The sequence below is a fragment of the Xenopus laevis genome, chromosome 6S (genome assembly GCF_017654675.1).
Source record: "Xenopus laevis strain J_2021 chromosome 6S, Xenopus_laevis_v10.1, whole genome shotgun sequence".
NCBI lineage: Eukaryota > Metazoa > Chordata > Amphibia > Anura > Pipidae > Xenopus > Xenopus laevis.
The window spans coordinates 51457944-51485327 of record NC_054382.1 but is presented as its reverse complement, the minus strand read 5'-3'; the positions used below and the strand labels follow the sequence as shown (position 1 = coordinate 51485327).

At 35.8% G+C, this 27384-nt stretch overlaps 1 protein-coding gene across 6 annotated transcripts in view; it reads right to left on the bottom strand.

The window, feature by feature from the left end:
* The window catches only part of gli3.S (GLI family zinc finger 3 S homeolog), a 165332-nt gene that overhangs the window by 62720 nt on the left and 75228 nt on the right, over nucleotides 1-27384 (bottom strand). For 5 of the 6 annotated variants that reach the window (XM_018269358.2, XM_018269355.2, XM_018269356.2 and 2 more), the window contains one exon: nucleotides 13826-13931. In XM_018269358.2, the coding sequence (XP_018124847.1) occupies nucleotides 13826-13931 (106 nt within the window). Of the gene's footprint in view, nucleotides 1-558; nucleotides 591-13825; nucleotides 13932-27384 lie in introns of those variants that run through there. The other variant, XM_018269360.2, reaches the window with a different exon arrangement.

Genomic DNA, 27384 nt, shown 5'->3' with positions numbered 1-27384 from the left:
TATTACTTTGCAAAGACTCCTGTCTGCCAAGGTCTCAGCAATCTCATAAGGAAAGTAAATAGGTCAAGTAATATCACTGAAATGTTTTTAATAGTAATATCCTCATGTAAATTCTTCCACTCATTGCTTATGGCAATAACTCTGTCCCAGTGTAGGAAGTAAACAGTATGGGCCATTCTCTAGACATAGTATCAGTTAATGGCAATTAAAACCACAATAATTTTAAGGTGCACTGACAGAGAGCTACTCTAAAGCAGACATGTTGGTATAGCGGAAATAGGTTTTACAGCCCAACAAAGAGGTAGTTTGGATAGACCTTTTCCTACTATTCCACTGGACTGTCATCAGTCAATACTCCAATCTGAGTAGCTCTCAGCCACCTCAGTTCAGATAAATTGGTCATAAATCTCAAATTTGTCCATGTTATTTATTAAAGTAAGATTTTTTCTGGATGTACTTTTAAAGGGGAAAAACACAATTATTTTGTAGAAAAGAAAACTTGCATTTTTTGTGATTTATTAAACTATGATGGTGTTAAAAGTCTGAATTAAACAGTACCTGCAGAGTTCTTGTAGAAGTCAATGGCAGATTTCCTGTTGACATTTTGAAAATATCCTACTCTGTGCTGGGTTTTGTTCAGTAATCTGAAGAATCATGTTTTTCATAATTTTATCGAGTCTTTTCCTGCACAAGACATTTTCGTGAAAATTTATTGATAAATGGAGGGGGGAGTCAGTGCAGACTTGCATTTTGGATTTTGAAAAATAACCCCCGATGTGTTTGGAGTTACAGGAGATGCCAAGGGCCCTCGCTCTCTTACCATTTTCACTTACCATTCTATAAAGATAAGGGACTAGGATCTTACCATCCCATAAGGTTTCATTCTGCTAGCAGTCTCCTTTTAATAGGGTGAGCAATGAAATCCAAATAAGGAGCTACAGCAGACTCAGCAGACCCCCTTGATTTTTCGTAAGTATACCTATTTAATAGGCAAAGTTTGAGGGTGCCTTATTTATTGCAACATATTTGTTGCAAAATGTATTTATGTATATAAAAAACTTAAAACGAATGCTCTTTGTCATAGACGCAATTAGAAAAAGAATGTACACCAAATAGTATGTCAGACTTTTGCTTTCAACTTTACTTGGGCCACTTGAAACGAAAGGCATGCTGTGTGTAACTGGATAGCTCAGGAAGCAATTAATTTGTCAAACACCCTTTGGGAATCTCACACCAGTAGTTTTCTTATAAATTCATACTGCTGAGAACTTTACAGTTTTTCCTATAAAATAATATCCGAGCTGGTGGCAGATTCTTACTTAAATAACTTTAACATCAAAAAAAAATCTTTTTAAAAAATGTTTTAGTATACATTGAAAAAAAACACCAAGAAAAATTAAACTTTAAAATCGCAAAGCCTTTATTAAGAAATAACTTACCGAAACTCCACTTCCGCTCCTCTGCAGAAAAGGCGACAGGGCTACAATCCATTGTGCAGCACTCGATTTCTCCTCCCTGGCTTTCTCCTATAAGGAAGGCAGGGAGGAGAAATCGCGCCTTTTCTGAAGAGGAGCGCAAGCAGAGTTTCGGTAAGTTATTTCTTAATAAAGACTTTGCGATTTTAAAGTTGAATTTGTCTTGCTAGTTTTTTTTTCAATGTATACTAACAAATGTTTTTTAATTTTTTTTTGATGTTACTGGTCCTTTAACACAGATCAGATTTAGAACATAGGACCTATGTAATGTTGTAGAATAAAGAATTAGAATACATAAGTTGGGCTTTATTACCCATTAATAGCAACATCACTTTTGTCCCAGCCAGGTGACGTTATGTTGTTTAAAGCAACCAATTTTGAAAAAACAAGGATGTGATATCAAGGCATTTAAAGACGTGCCTAGTAATTTGTTACCATAGAAAAAAATGGCCATAACACAAGATCTACAATAAAATCAACAAATTTATAAGAACATTAAAAGTAAAACCATACCTCGCAACAAAAATTGTAACTAACAATTTGTTGCATTATCCTGCAATGTATATTGAAGACAATAAATCATACTGATTATCAGTTTTTAATATTCTGACGAGTATCAAATAACAAGGGATCTGAAATTGAATTGATGCCCAAAACAAGATAACATCAAAATGGTAAAAAATTTAAAATAGAAAAACAGAAGAGGAAGGCAAAAAAAAATTCCATTATAATTCCATGAGTGAGTATCATTTTTCCAAAAACAAAACTAGGGTTGCCACATTTTCTGTAAAAAGAGTTCCAGTCTTCATACTGTATATCTTTATATTATTTCCTTAATAACATTGGCATCAAGCATATTTTTTACTGGCCAAGCTGATAAAATACCAGTTAGATGACCCTAGATATAATGCAACTATGAATAATCTGCTCTTAGATTTTTAGGGCAACATCCATGGAATTGTAACCAAAGAATATAGAAAGGCCTCAATTCCATTGTGACTTACAAAGTAAAGGCTACATATCAAGGCAAAATGCTTTAAATTAAGGCTCAAAGTTATAATACTGCAGGACCTTCTCACAAGTTACTTTACAGCTATTAGGCGATTCCACATCTACATCATTTTCCCATCCAGGTCTTTGCTTTTTTATCTGTATTATTTCAAATCCTGAAATTGCCTGGATAAGAGTTTTTTTTTGCATTTCTAAAAGCAGACTGAACTTTCAGTGGAAATTGAAGAGGCTTTGTGTCAAGTAAAGCTAAATCCAGCCTTTCCGTATCAAACCACGGCAAGAAAATTACTGTGCGGGTGATAAAGCTGTGAGATATAATAAAAAGTGACTCTCCTCAATTTACACCGCAATATTGGTATGAATGAATATTTCTCATTCAGGTGACTGATAATATCACTAAACTGTATTGCAGGATAAATAGAGGAGGCTTATGTCAAGAATAAACACCATTAATCATGAATTCATTGCTGTGGAGTGGATATGTGCTTGGTATCACTGTACAATGGCAGAAAATGCTTCATGTAACCTGCTTTTTTTTTCTTTTGCTTCCACGTCTTGCTTTTTTTTTCTTTTGCTTAACCTCCTCACCCCTTTTTTTTAAAAAACCTAGAATAGGCTGTGAACAGTTAGACTACTATTTGATAACCTTCTAATGGCTTATCTGACCCAGCCTGAGAATAACTCATTGCGCCTAGAGCTGTTTGTCAGGTACAAATTGCACTAGGTGGCCAGCATAGAACATGCAACATGGTATATTAAGCAATGACCCCCCAATTTGCATACCTCCAAAAAAAATTGCTAGTGTAAGGTACGAATCTAACAAATAGGTGCTCTTGAATGAGCATTTGCTGGCCTAAATTGCCAAAGTGACGTATATACTTGGATTTAAGGAAATAGCAAAATGCATAATAGTGTAGTTACTATAGGAAACATACTGTTTATAAAAATATTTATGTTGAAAAGGTGTAAATAACTCTAATTACAGGCTGTATCTTACAGTAGGATATCTGCCTGTTTACCTCTTTTCATAGCCATCCAGCTCAGACATCATCCTAAAGCAAGACTTAGCAAACATGTCACGTGGGGAACACCCAGCAAAAACTAAATTTTAACTGCAGGTAGAAAGAGCCATGTAGACGCCCATACATAGATGCTCATTCATGGTTGACCAGTAGTCTTCAAGAGAAAAATCCATGACCTCCTACCATTGATTGCTGTAGTATCTTAGAATGGATAGTTGTATCAAGTAGTTCTGTTGGACAAAGACTCTCTAAATAACACCATTGCAATGATCCTGAACAGATTTTACATTGCATTGCAGTATACCTGGATTAAACGCCCAAGGATGAACAGGGAGAATATACAAGATGTGTAAACTGATCTAAATCAAACAACTACAACTGTTACAATTGCTACAATTACGCATAACACAAGTAAACCTAGGAGACCAGGGAGAATATTTAAAATAGGGGCGAAAGAGTAAAAATAAGAAGTCTCTAATGAGTAATCAAAAAAGGCAAAATTATTAAACAATGAGAAGAACAGAATACACATTTTGTAAAACTTTAAAAAATAATCATATAGTGCTTAGTGAACTAAGCATTAGGCAAAGTTATTAAAAAAAACTTTGCGAATGAGAAGAACAGAAGTACACTTTTTGTAAAACTTCAAAAAATAAACATATTGTGCTTATTGTGCATTAGATTCAAAGAATTTAGTTTCTACTCTTTTTTAATAAACACATCCTTTAAGATATTAAAAAAACACAGCATTTCAATTCCTAAATCAATTTAAAAAACTGAGCTGCCAATTATACAGCCCTTTCCCGAAGAAGTAGCCTTGTAAAGAATATAGATGACAAATGCAGTAGGTCCTTTGTATTACAACCTAGTAGGGGTGCGAAATACAGTTTAAATTACATGTAAGATGCACTTAGAAATCCGTTTTCTGGGCAAGGGCATCTATAAGTGGGCACTAATAAAAGAGGCAGGAATCAGTCTCTCTATAAGAACTAAGAGGGTCATGGCCCCACAGAATGTCATTCATGCAGAAAACAAAAAAAGTTGGTAGAGAGGAGTAGGTGGGAAGGTAAAGATCCTTATGGGAAGAAGAAGCAGTTAAAGGAAAATTGCTTCACAAAGAAAACAAAAGTCTAACTTACAATAGCCATCTAACACTTGAGTACACTGGAACTTTAGTGGAAGCAAATGTAACAAAAGCTTCATCAAAGGACACCCTTCACACAAGTAAATATTCTAGAAGAGAGCAGAGCAAGGCAGAATCAACATAAAATAGACTATTTTACAAAGAAACCAGCACTAACCTCTCTGTGTAATAAGCAACGTTAGTAGGAAAAAACACACAAGAACAAATTTAGGGCCAGATTCAATTCAGTGAGAAAAAAGTTTAGCACATGGACGAGATTCAATTTAGGATGCAATTTAATTTAGAAAAACTTATTTCACGGTTTATCATGTGAAATCTCTATTTTAAAGTGTATGAGAAAAAACTAGAATTAAATTTGAAGACACATTTTTTACTCCTTGAATTTAATCTTGTCCATAAGTTTTTATGCGATAAACTGTGGGGTAACTTTTTCTCACTGAATTGAATCTGGCCCTATGTTTTGTAAACACAATGTATCTCAGTCACCAGCCAATACGCATTTATGTATAAAACATCTTATTTAGACTGCTTCAAGCATGTCTTAAAGATAGTGTGCAAATTAAATAACAGTGGGTAATGCAATATTTAAGCTTATTTTAGCACATTTTTATTACATATCGCCAAAGAGCTTGCAATTAAATTACAACTAAATGCTAACATTTAAAGAAAGCTAAATATTAAATATAATACTATTTTATTCAATTACATCATTCTTTTATAAAATCAGTCCCTGCTTCTGTGGAGCTTACAAAGTAGGTGCTATCGAGGCTTGTGCTTTCCATCTGCCCTATGGACAAGGTTTCCATGTGCACACAGTTCTGTGCTCTTTACATTGTAAGAACACAGCAGCACCCCTAGCACTTGTGTCACCAGCACATAAACATTTAATTCATCTTAGCTGCTTGAATATCTCATCTTTTATCTGAAACATCAATATATTTGAGACCTTGTTTTGAAAATCACGTTTTTCTACAGAGTTTGCATCAATTTAAGGTTCTAAATTTGAAAACAATTGTTGACTGCATAAATTTAAGGCTATAAAATCTATATTACTTATTTGGGAGGGGGAGGGGGAGACCAGATTAAGACACATAAAAGGTAGATTTGTGGTGAAGAAAGGGGAGTGTGCTACAGTTCAGTGCCTCATTGGCCACAGCAACAGGTTTGACAGCAGTCTTTATACAGCCAGCTTGATTCTGGTTCACTGATTGTGAATACATGAGTTAATATTTAATACTGCTGACAGTAGCACAAAGACACTGGAGTTTTGTCTGAGAAGTTAGGAGAGACCCTTTAAATCTACACTTTGTTTACTACTAGATTGTGAATTTAACAAGACTATTCTTTGAAAACAGTCCAGAAATGTATATGATTTTTTGTAAAATGTATGACACCGACTATAGGTTTCATGTAAGACTGCTAGTGCAATTCTACAAAAATCTTAACATTCAGTCAAATAATGGCAAATAGATAGGCAGTTTGCAGTTTGTTTCTATTTACAAATTAGTAAATGAGTCCTCAACTCTTCATGGGTAAATCACTGGATGTCTTGCTAAATAAGGAATAGGCAACCTTTGGTATCTTCAGATGCTGCATAAATACACCTCTCAACCCTCCTTGAGTTGAAAAAGACATGGGTCAGACATGTGGGCTCATTTACAAACTCCACAGGCACCTGTACAGTGCTTACCATTGTCTGCCCTCTCATGTCTAACACCTCTTCTGAATGTGATTGCAGGGTGGTGCTTTAGTGTTTATTTATTTACAACAGGTAGTATAACATATTTTACAGACGTACAGGGGAATAAGTATATCTATAAACAGGTCTGCACTCCCCCTCCAAAAAAATATAAATAAATAAGAAATAATAATAATACTGGGTGAACGGCTTTGATCTGAAAGTGCTTACAATTTGTGTATGTAAGCAGTGCTGTATAAATAAAAACATACATACACATTTGCATGGACTAAATAGTGAACCTCTTTAGCGCTAGTGAGACCAATATAATAAGTATCAGTTTGGCAGTTATAAAAGAGAAAATATGAGTATTTCAGCAGTTATTAGGACCGAACCGCAACTTTAAGCTCTGAACAGAATGGCAGAACATCCCTATGCTGATGCTTTGATAAGCACTTGCTCCTCAAATTCTAGTGTCAGGTAACACTTTGAATGCATCTTGTAATAAAAGGAAACATTTTAGATGTTTTTTGAACAAAAATAAAAAAATAAATAATACAAACTATATTTCTTTTTACTCTTAAATAAGAATGTTTGTTTGGCCTTTGGATTATCATCCTCCATAATTATAATTCTTTCAGCAATTCATGTTCTACTGTTGTAAAAACAAAGGCAGATTAATTTGTGATTTCCTTTCTTATTCAGAAGCAATTTAGACGGTAGAGAGCTGAATGGAGGAACCCTTGATTTCACTTGTTGACTTCAATTGTGCACGGTAGTCCTGCATTTTCTATTGTCTAGTTCATAAGTTGGACTTGAAATAATTCTACCAATGCAATGATGTAGTCCATTTTGATAAAAGGGAATATATTAGTGTCACATCCAAGTCTTAAAGGGAGTCTGTCATGATTTATATGGTGTAGTTTTTATTTCTAAATTACACTGTTTACACTGCAAATAATTCACTCTACCATGATTCCATTTCAATTCTTAACCCAAAATTGTATATTTTGTCAAGTTGTAATATTGGTGTGTAATTTTACCTGGCCATGTGCTTTCAGAAAGAGACAGCACTTCAGGATGGAACTGCTTTCAGACAGAGTGACTGAAGTTTATCAGAGCACAAGTGACTGGGGGCACCTAGTAAACTGACATGTCTAGCCCCATATCATATTTCAAAATTAAATGCACATGCAAAAACCTGCTAACTTAAGAATCTAACCTTGCAACTGGTTTGAGAAAAAAGCGGTAATTGTTGTTAAAGACAACAACAAAATGCAAATAAATTCCACAATAGTTAGGAATAAAAAAAAACCCACGGTAAAATAACATAGGTATATTATATATACACTAACTGCAAGATCCAGTGGAAATAATATTCTATAGGAAATAGAGAAAATTGTGATGCAGATCTATCACTGGCACATTTTCTCTGAAATTATAGACTGGTAATGGCAGGCTAGTGCAAACAGCATTATATGTGTTCTTCAGCATGTAGTTAGGAGTGCTATTATCAATTAATTCTTTTCACAGAGGAAAAGATACCAATTTCTCTTCCGCTTAGATGTAATTACAGAGTTAAATTAATAACTATAGAAATACAGCAGAAGCTTGAAAAATCAAGGAACACCAAGCTTCTTCTTTATTACTTCATATTCAAATGTGTTTTAATGTAAATAGATACAGGATTTTTTTCTAGATATTTGGGGGTAAAATTTCACTATGAAAGTAGACGGCACTAACTCTGAGGAATCAGCGTTTTTCATTTCCTCAGGTACTTCTCTTCATGTTTTATATGCTTTTCACCTAGGTTTTGGTACAGGAAATTTGTGTGCAAGGAAAATATCAACTGGAGAGCTATCATATTTTTGTTGCCTTTAATTTTCTTCATATATGTAGAAGATATAAAGCACTAATGTATCTCCCGGTGGGTTTATTCCAAAATCATCATTTAAAGGGTTGTTTTTTATGTAATTTGATGTAGTGAGTGATATTCTGAGACAACTTGCAATTGGTTTTAATTTTTTCTTTATTATTTTTGAGTTATTTATTTTTTATTCAGCAGCTCTCCAGTTTGCAATTTCAGAAAAATGGTTGCTAGGGTCCACATTACTCTAGCAACCATGCACTGATTTAAATAAGACACTGGAATATAATTATCAGAGGGTCTGAACAGCAATATTAATAAAAAAATTGCCATAATAATAAATCTGTAGCTTTACAGAGCATTTGTTTTTAGATGGGGTCAGTGATTATGTAATCATGTACACCACATTGGATGAAGCACAGAAATAGTAGTTCCGAATGGTGTAGACTTTTTGTGTATTTGGTATCCAATGTGGTAAACATAATTACATGTACTAAGTGCTCTACAGGAGACATACAGTATGCATTGGAGAAACAGGACAAAACTACGCAGGTGGATGAACCATCATCGACATAAGATCGAGACCAAATCATATGATACACCAGTGGGTCAACACTTCTGCAATCAAAATTACAGGACATGAAGGTCCTAAATCTAAAAAGAAAGATCTATGAATTCAAATGTATGGAGTTATTTAACACATTAAGATAGCGCCTTAATTTAGGGTCAGGTTTCACGTCACACTATGTGACCTGACTAAATCAAGACCCCTGGACTATTTACAACCCACCCTTATTTATTTTATTATGTCTACAATTTATATCTATCTGTAACTTCCTAATGTATTGCCCATGAATACCTTTCACAGATCTAACAGTATATATGCTATGTCTTTCCAGCTTTCATTTGTATTTTGCCTGATGACGGGGCCTTGGTGCTCTGAAAGCTTGCAATGCATTTTTATTGTCAGACAATATAGGTATCACTTCTATAATACTTTAATATTTGTTTGTTTTTAATTTATTTTTGCTACTGACTAACACGGCACCACAGTTTTTGTTTTGTGCTAAACATAAACATGAAACAGTCACTATTACACAATAATAATTGTGTAATTTGAATCGCCACTCCTAAAGTCTACTACTAAAAATCATATAAACATTAAGTAAACCTAACAGTATTCATGCAGCTTAGTTAGGATCAAGTACAGTATAAGGTACTGTTTTATGATTACAGAAAGAAAACATGGTGTAGAATTACTTACTATTGGAGTCTATTGGGCAAATTCACTAAAATTTGTAGTTGCGCCAGCGTCCGCTTCGCCACACTTCGACAGGCGTATTTTCGCCAGCACTACGCAAATTCATTAAAATCCGAATTTCCGCTCAGGGGAAGCGTAAGGTTGCGAAGTTGCACTAGCATTAATTCGCCAAGCAAAGCGAAGTTACACTAGCGATGCTTAATTTGCATACGGCGCCAAATTTAAGTCACAATGGAGGTATATGTAGCATCACTACACAAGCCTGGGAAACCTTCAAAACAGCAAATAAAATTTTTATTTTGCCCTACACATGTGCCCACTGTATAGTTAATTTTTCTTTTTCAGCCTATCACCCATAAAAAAAGAAAAAACGCCAGCGTTTTTTGGGACTTAGAAATTTTTTTAACTTTTTTTGAAGCAATCCCTATCTACTCTATTGCACTTCGTCTGGTTTGAGGTGGCAAAGGAAGTCTGGCGTTAAAGGTAGCGTTCAGAATAATTCGCGCATCAGTGAATTTGTGTAGTTACGTCCGTTGCGCAAATTCGCCAGGCGTAAGGGTGCGAAGTAACACTAGCGAATTTACGCCAGCGTCCCTAAGTGAATCGGTGAACTAACGAAAATGCGCTACGCTAGCGAATTAACGCTAGCGTTAGGCGCTTCGTCCTTTAGTGAATTTGCCCCTGTGGGTTCCCATGCTTTGCAGCTTCCTGGATAACAGGTTTCTGGATAAGGGATCCCATCCCATTTTCAAAATCTGAAAATCTGTAAGGGTAGTTTTTCAGTAGGCCTAGGCCTACTAGGAGAACAGAAATAGGTATTATGGGCCCATTTATTTAGTTCGAGTGAAGGAATAGAGGAAAAATAGTTCGAATTTCGAATGGTCGAATATAGCTACTTCGACCATCGAATGGGCTACTTCAACTACGACCTTCGACTCGAACGATTTCAACTGAAAATCATTCGACTATTCGACCATTCGATAGTCGAAGTACTGTGAAAAATTCTTCGACCCCCTAGTTCGCCACCTAAAACCAACAGAGGCCAATGTTAGCCTATGGGGAAGGTCCCCATAGGGTTCCTAACAATTTTCTGATCGAAGGAATATCCTTTGATCGATGGATTAAGATCGATGGATTATTCCTTCGATCGTAGGAATAGCGGTAAATCCTTCGACTTCGATATTTGAAGTCGAAGGACTTTACCTCGACGGTCGAATATTGAGGGTTAATTAACCCTCGATATTCGACCCTAGGTAAATGTGCCCCTTAGTGTCCAAAAGTAGTCATGTCAATTCAATTTAGGCCGCACTCACTTGTCTGCAATTTTTGTTCCCGGGTGCACTTGTCCCACGTGTCCTTCCACACGAATATAACTCTTGTTAGGAATTGTGTATTAACACTTTCTGTGCTAAAACAATGGGCTTAAAGCCAGTAAGTAATTATATGCCTGATGCTAGAAATGCCTCTGTAGAAACTTATGTTAAAATGGTGACAGCTGATATGAAAAAGCTAGAATCGATGTATAGAAAAGGGGAAATTGCAGCAACTCCACCCAATTTGTCTCGCGCTGAAAATGAAGCTTTAAAAAGATTGACTAACAAAAAGGATTTAATACTTAAAGCTGCAGACAAAGGGGGTGCAGTTGTTGTAATGACTAAGGAATACTATGTTGGTGAAATTCGGAGATTATTGGCAGATGAGACTACATATAAACAGCTAGCTGGTGATCCAGTTTTTGAGATTCAAAAGAAAATTCAAATGTTGGTCTCTGATGCTAGGCAATGTGAAGTGATTGATGGAGAACTGGCGGGATATTTGATACAGGACAAACTAGTGACTCCTGTGTTCTATGTCCTGCCTAAAATCCACAAGAACCTTAATAGGCCACCAGGGAGACCGATAGTGGCGGGCATAGACTCTATCTTTTCCCCTTTAGCCAGATTTGTGGACACAGTTATCAGAACATATGTCACCTCGCAGACCTCATACATACAGGATACTAGTGATTTTTTGAAGAAATTGGCATTAATTGAATTGCCGAGTGATGAGGTCTGGCTGGTCACATTGGATGTGGAGAGCCTCTACACCTCCATCCCACATGATGGGGGTGTAGAGGCAGTCCACATGTATTTGGAACAAGAGGAGACCCTTGATGGGGCCCAAAAAAATTTTGTACTAAATTGTCTTGAAATCATCTTACGATGGAACTACTTCATGTTTATGGATGAATTCTTTTTACAGATCAGGGGTACGGCCATGGGGTCGAACGTCGCCCCCTCCTATGCAAATATCTACATGGGAAAATATGAAGAAAAATTTATTTACACAAATTGGTGGTTTAAAAAGCATTGTCTAAAGTGGTTGCGCTTTATTGATGATATTTTTATGCTATGGAGGGGGCCTCGTTCGTCTCTTGATCAATTTTTTTGGGAGATCAATTCAGTGTGTACATATATCAAGTTTACAGTCCATGTTGATTCAAAAGAGATAGCTTTCCTGGATACCAAAGTCTATGTGTCTGATGTCAAATTGCAAACTGACTTATTCACCAAAGAGACAGACCGAAACACTCTCTTATACTTTTCTTCCTTTCATCCACTCCAGACAAAAAATTCACTTCCCAAATCCCAATTGTCCAGGGTAAAAAGGATAGTGTCAGATGAGGGACTGGCACAAACAAGAATGGAAGAGATGACTGAGAAATTTATAAGTAGAAAATACCCTAGAAAGGTGGTGCAAAGTCAAAAAGAGAGATTGGAACAATTTGATAGAAACAGTTTACTGACTAAAACATTTAAACGAGAGATGTCTAGAATTCCGTTTGTATCGACATATAATACATTGAGTAGTCAGATTGGAAAAATTCTAAAAAAACATTGGAGTGTTTTACAAACAAATCTAGGAGAGATATCCAGCTTTCAGAATCCACCGGTGATGTCTTACAAGAAAGCTCGCACTATTGGATCTATGTTAGTAAAAGCTGACATTGGTTCAGAAATAAAATGTAAACAGACAGTGTTACGTCCAATTAAAAAAGGCACTTTCCCTTGTTGTATGTGTAATTGTTGCAACAATGTTCAAAAAGGTGAAGTGATTTATCACCCGAGAAATGGAGTCCCTATTCCTATCTCTGGCCAATATACGTGTACAACTACATTTGTAGTGTATGTAATTAAATGCCCGTGTGGCTTGGTATATGTCGGACAGACATCACGTATGGCCAGGGATAGGATTAGGGAACATAAATCTGCTATTAAAAACAAAAAAATTGAACAACCTGTTGCGAGACACTTTACAGAGATGGGTCATGCTGTTAATCAGTTAAAATTCCAAATAGTGGAAACAGTACAAAGGATGAGAAGGGGTGGTAATCGCCTAAAAAAACTACTGTACAGAGAAGCCTGGTGGATTCGGAAGTTGGATAGTCTGTCACCAAATGGACTAAACATGGAATATGACTTGGTTCCTGTTTTTAGATAACTTAATGGTTTTAACATTGTTTTAATGTCCTTCCCCTTTTTTCACAGTTTTTTATCTCGATACAATGTGGCTACATAGAGAATGGAACATTATAACAAGATAAGTGAAGTCTTGTATCGTTTTTGTGATATATTGTTTCTTTACCTGTACCAATGTTAATGAAGCACTAGGTGGTGCTGTGTTGTGTTAGGATAAAAGGAGGAAATGTACACATGTCAATTAGCTTGATAAAGAGCCAGGCGGCTCGAAACGTTGCTCTGCTGTTGCCCTGCATGTGAGAAATAAAGGCTTTTATTTTAATCGGAGTGCTGCCCGTTTGAATTCCTAACAAAAGTAGTCATGTTACTACAAGGCGATAAAATGCATTTGCAATATACAAAAAGCCTTCTCAACCTAAAAGACCTTTGCAATACATTTAATTAACAAAGGTGAACATTTCATATGGCATAGTATTATTAACATACATACTACTGATGCATTAATAAAAGGTAAAATCATTTATCAGATTGTTTAATAATTAATGCTATTTTTTCACAATCCCATAATTTAGACTTTTCACTTTGATTTTTCTTTGTAACTGCTAGTATTTGGATGATTTGCTTGATGTGGAAAACTGCTACTGCAGTACAATGATATGTAGCTACTAGGTAATGGAAATTCAAAATTCCAGAAATGTCATTAATAGGTAGAATATTAAACAAAAGTAAAATATAACTCATATTTTGAATTAATATACCTAATTTACCAGTGAATCATCCTTTGTTATGACCCATGTAGGCTTCATGAGTTGGCCGCAGCTGTGATATCAATGATGAGGCAAAATTGCTCCAATGCAGTAAATGTTTGTTGCTATACACATTATAATACAATTAAGAGATTTTACTTACACATGCAGTGGAGGAATGGGAGTTGGTTCATAATGGTATCTTCCCTCGTGATGTCTTGCATCAATTGGCACAGGAAGATGAAAGGATGGAAAGAGATGAGGCGGATCTGAAAACAGAAATTTCAGAGCTAAATTCAATTCAAGTCAAGTCAATTGTCCATAACATGTGAGAATATCAGTGAAGGGGTATCAATGAAGACAAAGCCCTATGGCACACAGGCAGTTTGACCACCTCTGCCTTCCAGAGATGGGGTAGAGGAGTACAACAAAGAGTTTGTTGAGTACTTGGAGATAACTTAGAGAGTAGAACTGTGAATTGCTTTGAATGTCAGGGTCACAGGCAGAGTGGCATGGCAGAGGAGAAATGGTTGTTGATGAGCATGAGTTTAGTTGCAGCATTGACAATGGACATGATAGTTGAGATTACATAAGAATTTTGGTAACACATTGGGTGATAAACGCAATATTCCTTAAGTGAAAGTGACATGATTTGGTTAGACTGGACATGAGGACTGAAGGACAAAGTAGAATCATGGATAACACCAAGGCACCAAAATGAATGAATAGAAGTGAATGAAAACCTCAGTATTGAACACACACACATATTGGTGACAAACAGATCTCGGAAACAAAATGCTCTTGAGAGTAAATATACAGCCTATTCAATTATGAATAATAATTGGCCATGGCCATTGTCAGTCACATACAACTTAGTACCCAAGGTCCCATGGTTAAATATGCACTACTGCAGCCAAAACTCCTGAAAAAGACTTGAAATTTAATAACATTACGACCATCACAAGTAAAACATATACTTGTGGCAATGTGGCTTAATCACAGGAAAATGTGAAAGGAGGCAATTTCCTGCAATTAAGTGGGAACTTTGACCCACTTTATGCAATTTAAACTCCCTTCATAAAAAAAATGAAATAAAGCATTATCTAGTAGAATTAGTTCAAAGGCAACTGGACATTTATGGCGTTATTTATCAAAGTCCGATTTTTTTCTGGTCTGACTTTTAAAGGGGAAACCACTATTTTTTCGTAAGAAAAAAAAACTTAAATCTATTAAACCCGATGGTGTTAAAAGTTGGATTAAAAAAGTACTCCAAATCAGACCTACCGAATTGATGTCAATGGCAGAAAGTTATTTATTAAGATCCAAAAAAAATTCATGAACATTTATTGATAAATAGGGGGGGGGGGAATTTTGTGCGGATTTGATCAGAGTCGTTTTCAGAAAATAGTGAGAACTTTTCAGTCTTTGATTAATAACCGCTAGGTGTCCAACTGATATCCTGATCTGTGCTGGGTTTCGTTCAATAATCCAAAGATTTGGTGATTTTCAGTGTCAAATCTGAAAAAGTCGCAGTTTTCGGCGACAAATGCGAAAACACAATTCAAAATTTTTCATGATTCCGTTTTTTTCCGCAGAAGAAATCCTACAAAAAATGTATTTATAAATAGGGGGGAAAGTCTGTGTGGATCTGGTCTGAGTTATTTTCAGAAAATAGTCAGAAGTTTTCAGATTTTGATAAATAACCCCCTTAGAGTTTTTTTTTCTTTCTTTTCAAGAACAAAAACTTGTAAATGTCCAGTTACCTTTGAATTAATTCTACTAGTTACTGTATATCATGACTTGAATAAATTAGAATCTTCATAGACATACATTCATCACATACTATATAAGAGAGTATACAAGTTGCATTAAACATTGAGCATCTGATACAATTAGTATCACAGTTTATTCCTTATATATAAGCATACCAGCTGGAGCACATTACATCTCCACTGTACATACTCTTACTGTGTATGATCCATCTCCTGGTGCAACCCCCATGACAAAATATCACATGACAGCTTTTCCAAAGCTAAGTTAAAACTGCTGAAGCAGAGTAAACTGCCTGAAGCACAGCTTCCTCCAATTTATCATACGGTTTCCTGACTGATGTTCCAAAAGCCAGCTGCTAAGCACCATACAATGCTAAAACAACATATAATATGTGGGTCACAACTTGACCTAAAGTATACACCAATGGAGGACAAGAGCCCCTGAAAGTATATTGCACCTTCATGTGGCTCTCAAATTAATTTGACTTAAAAAGTGTGACTAAAATGGTGGCTTCATTGATGTTTACATCATATTTTCCAAATGGTATCTCACCAAAATGTGAGAATTTATGTCCTATTTAATTTCTCTATTTATCAGGTAGCTAATCTTCACTATACGTGGCTGTTACAGAACATAACTCAAACATCAAGATGCTCTGTAGCCCTCATTAGGAGAGGCAACCCCTTGGTATAATTTCTACCTACTTGCAAGTAGGGATGCAACAACTTATATTTGGATACTGAATTCTGCTGACCGTGTTCTAATATAGACAGAATCTGTGTATTGTGTTAACATTCAGCTCTCCAGTGTTCCAGATATCAGTGCACAGATTCAGCAAAAACCAGCAAACAAGGTTGGAATTATGCTGAATCATGACTGAAACCTGATTTAGAGTATCCTTGCCTTCAAAAAAAGGGTCACTTGGTATGTCAGTGCAATTTGTGGGATGGACTTTGGCTGCAGAGGCTTAATACCTGCAAACTGCAGAGAAAACTGCCCTGCCTTACAAGTTTTCAAATCAGTTGAAAGAATCTATTTGATTTATTTTTGTTTAATGCCAAAAGTATTCAGGTTGAACTTGAACTAAAACTATTCTATGCTTGAACATGAAAGTGGTAATTCTGAATTTCTAACTGTAAACCGTTAGGGGCCAATTCACTAAATTCGAGTGAAGGATTCGAAGTAAAAAAACTTCGAATTTCGAAGGTTTTTTTGGGCTACTTCGACCATCGAATGGGCTACTTCGACCTTCGACTACGACTTTGAATCGAAGGATTCGTAGTAAAAATCGTTCGACTATTCGACCATTCGATAGTCGAAGTACTGTCTCTTTAAAAAAAACTTTGACCCCCTAGTTCGGCAGATAAAAGCTACCAAAGTCAATGTTAGCCTATGGGGAAGGTCCCTTTTTTTGATCGAAGGATATTCCTTCGATCGTTGGATTAAAATCCTTCGAATCGTTCGCTTCGAAGGATTTTATCGTTCGATCGAAGGAATTATCCTTCGATCGAATTTTCTGCGCTAAATCCTTCGACTTCGATATTCAAAGTCGAAGGATTTCAATTCCTAGTCGAATATCGAGGGTTAATTAACCCTCGATATTCGACCCATAGTGAATCAGCCCCTTAGAGTTAGAGTTTTCTCACACAGCAAGTCTTTTGGCAGCTGCACCTCAAACTCCCTTGTATTCTTTCAGGATGAATTCCTCTGGTCATATACTTAATCCCCAATCTGACAGGACATTAAGCAGATCCTGGGCTCTGCATTCTTTATACATTTCTTTCTCTCTTTTTTTAAACTAAATACTTTTAGGCATTTTACGTAAAAGGGGAAATCACACAAGTTGACTGAATATTTATACTCCACTTTATTTGAAAGAGATTCTGACAATGTGTTTCATTAATGTCACAGTACTGAATTTCTAGGTCAAATTATTTGCTGATTTAGTCACAAAAGTGATCAGCCCCATTCCAAACCCAATATTTATAAAGGCAAGGCCATGTTTGTACCTATGTAAAAGTTTGGCATTCAACTTTGCATGTACTTCCTACTCACTTTGTTTAATAAAGATACTAAACTAAACTGCTTATATGTAGATCTTTGCAAAAGTAAATAAGGTCTTTTCACAACACAGAGCCCATGGGAGGCATTCATTTTAATGACATCTGTGTTTAAACTTGTCTCTATTTAAAAATTCCTAATGATACATTTAAAACAGACATCTTTTATCATTACCAATGCAAACGAGACTGAAACAGACTACAGCCACTTGACTAGAGCAGAGGAGCCTTTTGTTCTGGGTAAAGCGTTCCAGCTCAACATACTAAACATATGGACCTACAAGTAGGACTGTTTACAATTCACTTGACCAATGTGTAAAAAGCAGAATACAATTTGCATAAGGACTTTAACTTTTTAATGTGCTGTATAAAATCATGCATGCTGTGATTTATAAATTGTACTTTATAAATGAGATGATACACAAAGTAGTATGCTTTTGCTATTAGGTATTAAGTTTACTGAAAGATACAGCAATTCAGCATGTACAGGTATACGTTATCTGGAAACATGTTATCCAGATTCTCACATTCTCACATTCAAGGCCCTTAATAATGAAACCCCTCCCTATATTTCATCTCTAATCTCCAAATACACTCCTTCACGAAACCTACGCTCTGCTTCTGATCTTCGCCTCACTTCTCCTCTGATCACTTCTGCCCATTCTCGTCTACAAGACTTCTCTCGGGCTTCTGCTTTTCTCTGGAACTCTCTGCCACAAGCTGTCAGACTTTCTCCTTCTTTCCAAACTTTCAAGCGCTCCTTAAAGACCCATCTGTTTAAAGAGGCTTATTCGATGTACCTTAATTAATCATTGCTGTATCAAAAATGACAAAGTGTTTATATAATCCTAATGTCTCAATTGTACCCTAACCTTTTAGTTTGTAAACTCTAATCTCTAGGTCCTTCTAACCCTATTGTACTCTGTAACCCTTGTTTGTTATCCACCATTTATTCCCTGTTTGCTATAACTGCAGTAAAGCACTGCGTATCTTGACAGCGCTATACAAATAAATGATGATGATGATCCAGAAAGCTCTAAATTACGTGAAGGCCTTCTCCCATAAGGGCACATTTATTAAAGGGCAAATTGTGTTTTTTTGGGGAAAATCTGCTAAATGATAATTTGCAGCAAATTTGTCAGTTTACTAACATAGTAACATAGTAAGTAAGGTTGAAAAAAGACACATGTCCATCGAGTTCAACCTTTTTTTTTTTTTTTTATTAACTACCTATCTGCCAGTTGATCCAGAGGAAGGCAAAAAAAAACCATCTGAAGCCTCTCGAATTTGCCTTAGAGGGGGAAAAATTCCTTCCTGACTCCAAAATGGCAATCGGACTAGTCCCTGGATCAACTTGGACTATGAGCTATTTCCCATAACCCTGTATTTCCTTACTTGCTAAAAAGCCATCCAACCCCTTCTTAAAGCTATCTAATGTATCAGCCTGTACAACTGATTCAGGGAGAGAATTCCACATCTTCACAGCTCTCACTGTAAAAAACCCCTTCCGAATATTAATTCCGAATTAATAACCTCTTTTCTTCTAATCGGAATGGGTGACCTCGTGTCAGCTGGAAAGACCTACTGGTAAATAAAGCATTAGAGAGATTATTATATGATCCCCTTATATATTTATACATAGTCATCATATCACCCCTTAAGCGCCTCTTCTCCAGCGTGAACATCCCCAATTTGGCCAGTCTTTCCTCATAGCTAAGATTTTCAATACCTTTTACCAGCTTAGTTGCCCTTCTCTGTACCCTCTCTAATACAATAATGTCCTGTTTGAGTGATGGAGACCAAAACTGTACGGCATATTCTAGATGGGGCCTTACAAGTGCTCTATACAGTGGAAGAATGACCCCCTCCTCCCTTGACTCTATGCCCCTTTTAATACAGCTCAAGACCTTATTTGCCCTTGATGCTGCTGACTGGCATTGCTTGCTACAGCCAAGTTTATCATCTACAAGGACTCCAAGGTCCTTTTCCATAATGGATTTGTCTAGTGCAGTCCCATTAAGGGTATAAGTGGCTTGGATATTTTTACATCCCAGGTGCATGACTTTACATTTATCAACATTGAATCTCATTTGCCACTTAGCTGCCCAGATTGCCAGTTTGTCAAGATCATGTTGCAAGGATGCCACATCCTGGATGGAATTAATTGGGCTGGATAATTTTGTGTCATCTGCAAACACTGATACATTACTTACAACACCCTCCCCTAAGTCATTAATGAACAAGTTAAATAAAAGTGGACCCAATACTGAGCCCTGGGGGACCCCACTAAGAACCTTACTCCAATAGAGAATGTCCCATTAACAACCACCCTCTGTACCCGATCCTGTAGCCAGTTTCCTATCCACGTGCAAACGACTTCATTAAGCCCAACAGACCTTAGTTTAGAAAGCAGTCGTTTGTGGGGCACAGTATCAAACGCTTTGGCAAAATCCAAATAGATCACATCTACTGCCCCCCCCCCCACTATCCAGAATCTTACTTACCACATCATAAAATGCAATCAAATTCGTCTGACATGACCTATCCTTCATAAAGCCATGCTGATTGTTGCTCATAACGCCATTCATTAGGACAAAATTTTGAATGTGATCCCTTAACAAGCCTTCAAATAATTTGCCCACCACAGATGTCAAGCTTACTGGCCTATAATTGCCAGGCTGAGATCGTAATCCCTTTTTAAATATTGGAATAACATCAGCTTTTCTCCAATCCATAGGCACCATACCAGATGACAGTGAATCTGAGAAAATCCGAAATAAGGGCTGGTCTAAAACTGAACTAAGCTCTCTTAGAACCCAGGGGTGTATGCCATCAGGCCCTGGAGCCTTGTTTACATTAATTTGTATTAAAGCTTTTTGAATCATATCCTGAGTCAGCCACTGACTAGATTGAGCTGAACCATTCGTGCAGTTATAAAGTGAGCCTGTGAACCCAGACTCCTCTATTGTATACACTGAAGAAAAGAACTGATTTAACACATTTGCCTTATCTGTATTGCCTTATCTGTATCTGTTACAACCATACTGGTACCATTATTTAATGGAGCAACACTCTCAACCTGCATCTTTTTACTATTAATATATTTAAAAAACATAGTTTTCACCTCCACCGTAATTAACTCTTCATTTCTTTTCTTAGCCTTCCGGATTGCTGATTTACAACATTTATTACAGTGTTTATATTCATTAAATGCAGCTTCTGTCCCTACAGATTTGTAGTTTTTAAATGCCTTTCTCTTCTTTCCCATTAACTTCTTTACTTCTGTATTAAGCCACACAGGATGATTCTTAGAGCTTCTACGTTTAGTCCTTAAGGGAATAAATTGAGAACAGTAATGATTTAATATCATTTTAAAGGACAACCATTTCTGTTCTGTGTTTTAGCTGAAAACCTAATGCCCCAATCAATGCTCTGTAGGGCAGCCCTCGAGGCACTAAAATTAGCTTTTGCAAAATTCATGGTTTTTGTTGCCCCAGTATATTTTTGTTTTTTGCACCAGACATTAAAAGATATAACATTATGGTCACTATTACCCAGGGGTTCAATGACTTGCACATTTGCTATAAGTTCTGGGTCATTTGAGATCACTAAGTCAAGAATAGCATTTTTTCTGGTAGGCTCCTCAACAACCTGTGCTAAAAAATTGTCGTGCAATAAGTTTATAAACTTGTTCCCATTAACTGATCTAGCAGTACCGTTGCTCCAGTCAATATCTGGGTAATTAAAATCCCCCATTATCATTACTTTACCTAAACTAGCAGCCTTTTCTATTTGCATTAGGAGCTTTGTCTCTTCCTCCTCACTTACATTAGGGGGTCTATAGCATACGCCTACAATTAATTTGCTGGATTCTTTACAATTGGTGAAGAACTCCACCCATACGACTTCTGGCCCCTCATTTTCTAACATAACCTCCTCCTTTATATGAGCTTTTAAATCCTGCCTAACATACAGACATACCCCTCCTCCTTTTCTATTGCCTCTGTCCCTCCGAAACAAAGTATAGCCACTGATATTTACTGCCCAGTCATGCGACTCATTCAGCCATGTTTCGGCCACACCAATCACATCATATTTTCCTTCCATCACCAGCAGCTCCAGCTCTCCCATTTTACCAGTCAGACTTCTTGCATTTGTAAACATACATTTAATACTGGCACCATATTGAACATGTGACATGTGGTCCTCCCTATCCTTAACCTTAACTAAAAAGCTCAACGCTTGAGAACTATCGTACCATGTTGCCATGCAATTTTTCACTCAGGTGAGCGAAAAAACAGGTGAGCAGGTTAAGCCACAAATTTATTGGTGAAAATGCATTATCCTTTTCACCAAAGTCTACTTTGCCTGGTTCTACCTGGGGAATTGTTAAGAAGTTGTTAAGATGAAGCTACATACTCAACATGTCAGTGACAAAAAAGTCATGAAAAACCCCCTGGTGTTTCTTCATATCGTAATGTGGGATTATGTAAAAAAGTTGTAACTGTTAAATATATGTTATTTACACAACCATTTGAAGCTCTTGCCACATTTGTATTAGGCTAGATTAATTTTTAGGACAATAGAGGATCTCTTTTGTCTTTATTTTGCTTCCTTCCATTTTTAATTATAAGTGGACACTTTCAGAAATTTCACCATCACTAATAAAGGCATACATATGATCTGTATGTACACGCCATATTTAAATTGATGCAAGCGTAAGTTTGTTAACAAAGTTTGAAAGTAATGCTAGAAAAAATTTGCTAAGAAACTTTTATGCTAATTTTTGCTAGCGAAAATACGGCAGTGTTTCTTGGCAAAATCATTGCATTGACAAATCATTGCATTTTGATGAATACGTGTAGTCATAGCGAAATAACGTTTGACATAGTTGCACAAAGTATGGCCAAGATTTCCTAAGCGAAAATAAATTTGCCCTATTGACTCCATTTTAATCAAGTAATTCAAATTTTTGAAACTAAGACATAATTAATTCTTATTGGAGGCAAAATAATTCTGTTAGGTTTAATTAATGTATAAATTATTGTTTTAGTAGAACTAAGGTATGGAGATGCAAATTATAGGAAGTCCCCTAATCCAGCAAGCCCCAGGTCCCAAACATTCTGAATAGTGATGAGCAAAATTTTTGGGCAAGTTTCACCATGAAAATGACACCCATAGACTCTAATGGGTGAAAAAATTGTCACACATCAGAAGTAAACTGTTTTTTTTGTATTTTGTAAAATTTTTGGCGAAACGAAACAAGTCAGATTCACTCATAACCAATTCTGAACAATAGATCCTATACATACCAGTACAATAATATGCAGCATTTTATTTTACATACATGCAAACAATGCAATATATGTAATACATACCACCCAGCAACAGAAAAAAATTGATTATCAGAAAGAGCATATTCTTGGGCAAAGTAAAGATTACCTCAACGTCTTGGCACAAGCCTTTGTCAAGGGGAAATCATCTTCACAAATATATACTGTATAACACCTTTTGTAATTACCATTATGCCTTTATTGATGCAGACGTGATTCTGTGATTGAATGCCCTTATTTTTGTTAAAAATAAATTTTTGTTAAAAATAATGCATATTTATAAGATTGTGTAATAATCTTTTGCCAATATATAGCCCAATCTAAAAAGCTGGTGTTAACAATGGCCACTTTTAACATTTTACACCACTTTTAAAGCCAAAGTATTCCACCAAACCTGAAATTTCTTATTGATTTTTATAGGTTACAGTAATGCTTTAACTATTAATCTGGAGTATATGTTTATTCATGTAGGTAATTTAGATAAGTAACTTTAACCAATAATGAGTTAACTGTTCAAAATGTGCTTAAAAGTTGTAATAATTGAAAATAATAAATGGATTTTGACATACCATTTTAAAATGTTTAAGGGTACTAACTGAGGAGAGGAAAAAAACTGCATTTGAGCAATGCTGTGATGATAATGAAAATGTAGAAATGGTCTCATAATTCTTTTTTGTGAGCATCTTTTATCTCACTTTTCCATGTAAGTAACAATGCAAACTTCTTTTGGTTCCATATTTCCAGCTGGTATTTTTTTATAGTAGCAGAGTATGAAACCTTTAATGTACTGGTTTAAAGACGAAAACCTCCCTCTGACAAGAAGTCACTGCAATCAATACCAAAGCACAGCATTCTCTCCAAGCAAAAGTTACTGATGCTCTGACTCTAGTCTGACACTCATGCCTTTGATACATACTCAGATTTACTGCAGATTCAGCTTGAAGTGGAATAGTTACATAGAGACATCTATAACACAAACAAGAAGAGGCCTTATTGAGGAATAAAAGTTTGTACTTGTTGAGTTGCTTGAGGTCTGGTTTTGCTATTGAATGGAATAAATGATGATGCTGGCTTAAAGCTGCCAGGTCTCATTAGAAGTGCATGATCTCACAGCCCATGCATTCATTTGCAGTTTTAAATGTACACTACTGATGTTTGTCTGGTGCATTTTTTTTTTCTCATGAATAATATCAAGGCTCATCCTGTGTCTTGAAAAAATAAAAAAAATTAAAAAGGCAGCAGCCCCGTTACAGGTGTGTTTTACATGCAGTGATCAGAAGGTAAGGGGAAGGCATTTTCTCTTCTCTTGTGTCTCCATACATTTCTGGTCGACATGGCACATTCCTCTCAGAGCCAATACCTGGTCGCACCACAAGCTATACTGCTGTCGCTCACCTTGAACTTTTCTCTTGCTGCTTCTTACATTTGAAATGTCAAAGTTCTATGGGGCAGTGACCTCCTTACTCTTTAATATGAAGCACTAAAACTTGAATGTAACTTTATTTTGTATTCATCTTTTTTATCTTATAATTTTTATTATTGACCCTATTTATTCTAATAATGTATTGTTGTACTCTACAGAGCTACATTAACATATATCAATTGTGCAAAAAGGTGCACAAAATGTGCCACCATTTTTTTAATATTGCCTCTGTGCACAACTCTTTTAGCTTCACTGTTGCAATGGTATAAATGCTATCATTAATCATAGCAGACATGTAAGTCATGAGTACCAGAGGCCTCCTAGAGCTAGAGCATTCCAGGAGATTTCGGGAGTTGCCCTTCAGAGATTCTGCAGTTAGCTGGTGAGCTTTAGTTGCCCTGTTTATGGTATGCTTTAGGCTTTTAATAGTATTCGATTAGACACATATTTATAAGTGTTATAATAATGATGTTATAATAATGAGCAGCACAAATTTTAACTGTCTCCCCCACACTAATCAATAGAGTTGTAATTGCTTCTCTGGGTCAGTGATTCACCCCAAGTCTTAAATCAGCCTGCTCTGTGAGGGACAGAAAATCTTGCAGGGTGTCTCAATCTCAAATCACTCACTAAGCACATGACAAGTTTTCTTAACTTATCTTGTGCTATAGGCAATGCTCAATTTGACATCCTCTGATTTAAAGTTTTCCCTCATTGTACATCGCTTTTTGTGGTATAATGGGTAATACATTTGTCCAGCTCTCAAATGGATGTCACTGAGCCTGACAGCCAAACTGTGATGCTACAATTTTATTGATTCTGTTAATTTTTATTAAATAGCCAAACTGGTTATCTGCTGAACAAAAAAAGCTAAATTATAAATAAAAAAAAAAACTTTTGCAAACTTTCTCAGAATATAACTGTCTTTATCATACTACTAAAAATGTAAATAAATGTTATACTACTCCTTTAAGCAACAGGTTCTGCAAATTAAAGGCATTCATGGTGCAATGTAGAATACTGAATATATTAGGTAGATATAAGTCATGAATGGAAAAAACATACATAAATATATAACTTTTCTTTATGCATAACAACATCATAAATATATATATTCTCAATTAGTGGGAATTTCTTATTCCTTCACAATGTATATTACTTGTATTACTATGATAGCTTTTCTATCCTTGGAGCAGTTTGTGAAATTTCATGAGAGAATGATTTCCACTCCGCTGGCCCGACAAGCTATATGATCAATCCGTTTTTAAAAAATATGCTCGTATGCATTCTTTATTCAATGTTTGGTGCTATAACTAGGATGTGATTTACACTAATAGGGCCCAACCCACTATAAAAGTAATATTTTTTTTAAGAAAATTACCAGGATAAAACTCACAGTATTTTTCACTGCATGTGTTAGAGCTGGAGCCATGCTGTATATATTTATGTATGTATATATATATATATATATATATATATATATATATATATAATATATATATATATATATATATATATATATATATATATATATATATATATATATATATATATATATATATATATTGTGTAAAAATGCTGCCTGAGTAGATTTTTTGTTTGGAGTCCCATGCCCATTAGACTAGGGAACACTTATCAAGGCAATTTTAAATGAAAATAGTTTGTAGCAGCTAATTACACAGCCAGAACCGTATGCTGAAAGCGTTTACAGTCATGCCACTGTGATTAAAAATATCAGCTATTCCATCTGCAAAGAAATGTACAAATTGTTAAAGAGTAATTTGTGCACAGTTAGTTCTTTGTTTAATCGAGAGATCTGCCCAAAACCTTGATTGTACACTTATGTACCTACGGCTAGGAGTGAAGTTTATTTTATTATGCCTTTTGGGACCAACAATCTATCTAATATGTTGCTGAATTATTGCAGTCAGAGCTGAGCATGAGAACAAAGCCCTACTTGCAGAGCACATAAGACAGCCTCCCAGCTGAGCTAGGTTTACTCAAAGATTTATAAGCACAGATACAGAAGAAATTAGTAAATAATTGCATGTATTTAAATTCTCTTGTTGGATGTAGGAAACTGCTGTTTAATAAAACACATCAGCAAGGTAAGGTATGGGTTTAGTCCTCTCTTGGGATCCTAATCGACAACTAAACAGTGATTAATAAGTACTTCTATATGCAGCAGATGCTTTTCCTGTTGTTATCTCTGGTTAACAACTAAATAATTGTACATACCAAAGAACTAACAGCATGCATTGCTTTCAGCTGGTGAAATACTAGATCCATGCATCAATTTAATTTAAATGTGCTTACTTGGCTTGCAGCAGACCTTTCATTTTTGGATTTGGGAGAATCCACCACAAAAATGCAACTAAATATCAAACTGTATCCAAATCCTTATTGAATTTGAGGAGAAATGTCCTAAATTGTGCTCTTCTGAAAATAAGGAGAAATTGCTTAATTTGTGCTCCTCTGAACATATATTTGTTTTCATCAGATATTTCACACGCTAGTCATATGTCAACAAGGTAAAGGATTGGCACAGCCAAGTAGAAACTGTCTGATCCTTCCAGATCTAATCTTCCAAACCATGGCATTTGACTAAATCCTAACCCACAATCTGTGCTGTATTCCCATGGCTAACCTGCACTAAGTAGGCAAAACAGGGGGATGGGGTCCATTCTGGTATGGTATAGCATGGGTTAATCCTCTTATAATTTTTTTTCAAATAGCTTTATTGTAAACATTCAACAATATAGAAGCTAGTATGTGTAAACAATTATGGATAACGTAATTGTTACTCAATATCAAGTTTCTTGAATAGCCTGTTGAGATTATATGATTTTAAAAGAAATTGTTCAGTATAAAAATAAAATTTGTGTATATAGATAGGCTATGCAAAATATAAAATGTTTCTAATATAGTTAGTTAGTTAGTTAGTCAAAAATGTAATCTATAAAGGCTGGAGTGACTGGATGTCTAACAGAACAGAACACTACTTTCTGCTTTGCAGCTCTCTTTGTTTCAACAGATTGGTTACCAGGCAGTAACCAATCAGTTATTTGAGGGGGGGGCACATGAGTCATAACTGTTGCTTTTGAATCTGAGCTGCATACTGAGGATCAATTGC